The 4,700-nt window shown below is 38.3% G+C and overlaps 1 protein-coding gene across 1 annotated transcript; it reads left to right on the forward strand.

The window, feature by feature from the left end:
* Window positions 1–1,213: 1,213 nt before the first annotated feature.
* LOC108965623 (odorant receptor 82a) lies at window positions 1,214–4,158 on the forward strand. Its single transcript, XM_018928167.1, has 6 exons — window positions 1,214–1,580; window positions 1,655–1,838; window positions 3,217–3,562; window positions 3,665–3,769; window positions 3,876–4,028; window positions 4,108–4,158. Exons 1-6 carry the CDS (start codon window positions 1,214–1,216, stop codon window positions 4,156–4,158), a joined length of 1,206 nt encoding a protein of 401 aa, XP_018783712.1.
* The last annotated feature ends 542 nt before the right edge of the window (window positions 4,159–4,700 follow it).

The raw sequence follows: 4,700 nt of genomic DNA on the forward strand, positions 1-4,700 counted from the left end.
ATATAAAGTGCTGCGAAACTGATAAGGACAGAGAAAGGAAATAGTCGTAGCGACCAGAGCTTTTCGSAGCTGAGGCCTACAAAAAATGTACCATGAAGTTCATGTACGGTGATAGTGAGGAAAAATGTTTTTAAATTTTGACAATAAAGTTCGAAGAGACCGTAACTGGTAATTTGAAACATATCGAAATAATTGCATCTCATTTCTACAGGTAAATCAAAAAACACATTAGGTATACAATTTAAAAATAAAAGTGAAAAGAATATTGCGACTTTCGTACATTTCTTGTGACTGTCGGTTAAGGACAGTTGGGTCTATGTGATTGAACGGGTTACAGATTTTTAACCACCAAAGGACTGTCTAGTAAGCGACAGTCCTCAAAACTATTTCAAAAGCGCTTTCCACCGCTACCTTCACCTTGTCTCCTTGGCTTTGAACTTTCCACAATAAATTTCAATTTAATAGCATTCCATCATCTGCAAATGTTCGCCATATCTTCACCTATTAAAAAATAATTGTTGCAATTCTTTTTTATCCTTCCTCCTTTTAGATTTAATATATGAGTGACATTAATTTCCATTTACATTTGTTTATGTTGGAGACRAGCCATCATTAATAACAAGTCCTTTCTAGCGACAATGGGTAACAATTAACTTTTTAAGAGAGTCATTATCTGCATTATCGGCTTGATTTTCATGGCAATTACGCCGACTGTAATTAAATGTAACAATAGTGCGCTGGAATTAACCTGTCAACATGTAATCACAAACAAATTTAGAACCCAGTCTATAGACCTCCCGACAAGCCAATACTCTAAGCATAACTGTTAAATAATTGAAATCTAAAATTATCAATTTCAATACAATGATTACAGCAACTTTCAGCGACATACAAAACAAGTAATTATCGCATCAAATGTGACAATTAATTACACGTCAATTGTGTGTCTCTTTAAACCCTTAAATAACTGCGTCGCACAAAGCACAATGGAATTGCCCAACCGCGCGGCGAAGCAATAAAACTCTCAACRCARMAGAATAGACAATCAGAAAGCCGAAAGTGAAATATCACCAAGCACAAAGAGCTCTAACTGGAACTCGCAAGCACTCGAGAGCCGGTTGACACTCGCCTCGACTGAAATTGAAGTAGTCGTAGGTGATTCCCATATTTACCACAAGCGGGCTGTAAGTAGACGTCGATTCAACGCAAAACAATGCCTGAGGATTTATTTAGGATACAACGGAATTGTCTGCGTGTAATGGGCCACCAAGACATCTTCGATAACAATGAAGTGTCGTCGAACGATGAGCAAAAATCGAAGTCGAAGCGGCAGCGGCAGCGGCGGTGCTTTCGCCATTGCCAGGCGTTGAAGTATGTGCTWTTGTTGTTGTTTATGGTGTCGGCACAATTGCCAATGATGAATTACATTATTTATCATATCGACGATTTGGCATTGGCGACGGCTTGCCTCAGTATTGTCTTCACCAATGTGCTGACGGTCATTAAGACCTCAACATTTTTGACTTACAAGCGTGAATTCAAAAGCCTAATGGCCGAGTTCGAAAGCATGTACGACGAATGTAAGTAGCGGGGTGTAATTGCTGTTGCATAACTTWCGCTCTTCACTTATTTATTGTTGCTATATTTTRYACAGTACACGAAGCGGGTGCCAAGCGCTGTCTGGTGACGGTCAATGTGGGGGCAAAAAGATTTGTTAAACTGTACTTTGGTGCGTGCACAAGCACGGGCTTATACTTCACAATAAACCCGTTGGTTAGCATGATTTGGGCGAAATTTCAAGCTAAGCCGATACCGCTGGAGTTACCAATGCCGATGAGGTAAGGAAATTATGAAATTTCAATTTATTTATAAATTTTTTTTTTATTTCATTCAAATGAAATCAAAAAGTGTATCTTATATTTTCCTAATCCCATTTTTATACTCCAATAAGTTTTTTGATTTAATGCAATGGACTTCCCGATAAAAATATGTTTTCGATGCCAACTTCGATGGGTCTTACCTTAAATTTTACTAACTTTTTGAAACGAATATCTCATTCTTCTATTAACTCTTTAAGACTTCGAAGTGAATAGCAATTATAATTTCAGACCTTTTTAACTATTTGATCGACAGAAGATAAGATATTTAAAATTCCTCGACTGCGGTACTCGGCCGACTCATCAGATGATGCCACTTTCCATGTGACCGCACCATATAGCAGTACTGGCATGATGAGGAGTTTGGTTTTCGTTCGTTTATATAGCGTACAGCTTGTTTCAAGACCGATGTCTGCTCACCTTTAATGGACAGACGCTACAATTTAATTTCAGCGAATCCATAAACCCAACACGTCGAAGTAGTTCCGCTAAATCTTCCTCTTTTTTACCCGGAATCCAGGTTCCATCCGGCTTGGCTACCGCATTTAACACCAGGGTTACTCACGCTTCCAGGGTTAGTGTTTATGATGCAAGAGTAGGAATTGGGTATAGCCCTACAACTGTAACTGCTTACCCAGAAGCAYAAYTATATCCCATTACACCGGTTGTAARGCTGTCTTGTTGMATATAATTACGCTTCTTTCGGGCGGATTGACCATTTCAGTACAGTACAAAAACATATACTCCAATCCCAATCCCACAWTACTCTTAAGGTACCACTTTTATTAATTATTTTGTTTCGGTTTCTGGTATATAAACTGGTCTATTTTTATGACAGAAAACCCAAAAAAAAAAAAACAAACATCCTATACAGTCAGTGGGACAAACAGAACAACTCCCATGGCTTTCGGACCAAGGTAACTGGGTGTGATCCGGTCTTATGTTTCTTTGGCCAAGGACTATCAATCGGAATRAATCCGCAAAATTATTTAAGGAATGATTTCTGCCGTCACTACAAAAATACTAGTTCCTGACAATGGGTTCGACCGTTTGAAATTTTAAACGAAGTATTTTAAGCAGATTTAATTAATCCCCTGATTGATTAACTATAAGGACCCCGAACTGCAGTTATCAAGTATGGCGAGTACTCGRTGTGGATACTSTAAGGTRTTCATAGAAAACATCAATTMKTTCAATTCGTGGTTTCTCATTCTTTCCGAAGACTACCAAAATGATTGTGTTTTCATAACTGCTACACTTACTTTCTATTTCATAATTTATAACTTCCAAGTCATTAGTAAGCTATTGCAATCAAAATTTCTTTTTACCACCCACACAGGTTCCCCTTCGATTTCGAGTCTACACCAGGCTATGAAATCGCCTATATCTATACTATATTCATCACCATAGTAGTGGTGATGCATGCAACATCTGTGGATGGTCTCTTTGTTTCGTTCACCACAAATCTGCGTGGTCATTTTCAAGCTTTGCAGTATTTCATCGAGACAAATACATTCAACAAATCCGAAGCGCTCCTACAGCGGGAGCTTGGAAACTACGTGCAGTACCACGTGCGTTTGTTGGGGCTCGTGCAGAGCGTGCAGCGKGTATTCAAGCCAATAATTTTCGGACAATTTCTGATGACATCGCTGCAAGTGTGTGTCATCATTTATCAGCTGGTGACGGTACGCGCCTAATGCTTCTCCACCAACCAACGCTTTATTTTACTATTGTGCTAATGTGCGTCTATTTGCTCTATTTTCTACTTCTTGTTGTTCTTGTTGCAGAATATGGGCGTAATCATGGAGATGGTGGTCTATTGTACGTTTCTCAGCTCAATTCTGCTGCAATTGCTGATTTACTGTTACGGCGCCGAGTTTCTCAAAACTGAGGTACAATTTTTGTTGTTGCTATAGTACGTTTATATGTTTGTTTGTGCTCTTTTTTGGCAATTTCTTTTTCGGCTTTTATTAAATTCGGGAATTTATGGCGAGGCAGAGCTCCGCCGTGAGCACGGCTATTCAGATGTCGCAATGGTATAATTTACCGCCTCGTCATCGCCACGTTCTGCGCCTGATGATGCTACGTTCACAGCGTGAGATCATTATTAGCGCCGGYTTCTACGAGGCTTCGCTGGCCAATTTCATGAGTGTAAGTGTTCCACAAACGTGATGTGTCTTCGTACTTAATTGTGTGGCAAGTTAGTGGATAATAAATATTTTATCTGCAGATTTTGAAGGCCGCCATGTCGTACATCACTTTCATACAATCCATTGAGTAGTATGAGCTTAAAAGCAGGTAAAGTGTGATTGTGGAAAGAAGCTGAAGGCGGGGTCGCCAAAATCTAAGCCGGTGATTAACTTAAGTTTATTTATAATTTGACAGCTTTTATGATGTTGAGGCAACTTTATCCCGCTAGAACAGTTTGTATGGTCTTATACATTCGAAAAGTTGGTTAAAGAAGTAAGGAACTGGTAGCAAAATTATCTAGATTACATAAATACTATTCTACTTTACTCTTATCTAATCTCTCTATATATTTCGAGTTCCTCTTTCTTGTATTTTAGTAGTTTACTTTTAGATCAGTTTAAATACATTAAGCTTCAATTATAAAATATAATAGATGGCCAGATTGACAAACCAGTATTTAGTAATTATAGAAATTTCGAAGATAGACTTTGAAATGAAATCCAATAGATAACGCTCTCCACGAATACACACTGCAAATATAGCATAACGTCAGATTTCAGTTTWATCTTTATCTAAAATTTTATGAAACTCCGAATTTTTCAGCTCTTCGAGTAAAAGCGGAAATATTCTTCT

This window comes from Bactrocera latifrons, unplaced genomic scaffold (genome assembly GCF_001853355.1).
Source record: "Bactrocera latifrons isolate USDA-ARS-PBARC rearing strain unplaced genomic scaffold, ASM185335v1 scaffold_10, whole genome shotgun sequence".
NCBI lineage: Eukaryota > Metazoa > Arthropoda > Insecta > Diptera > Tephritidae > Bactrocera > Bactrocera latifrons.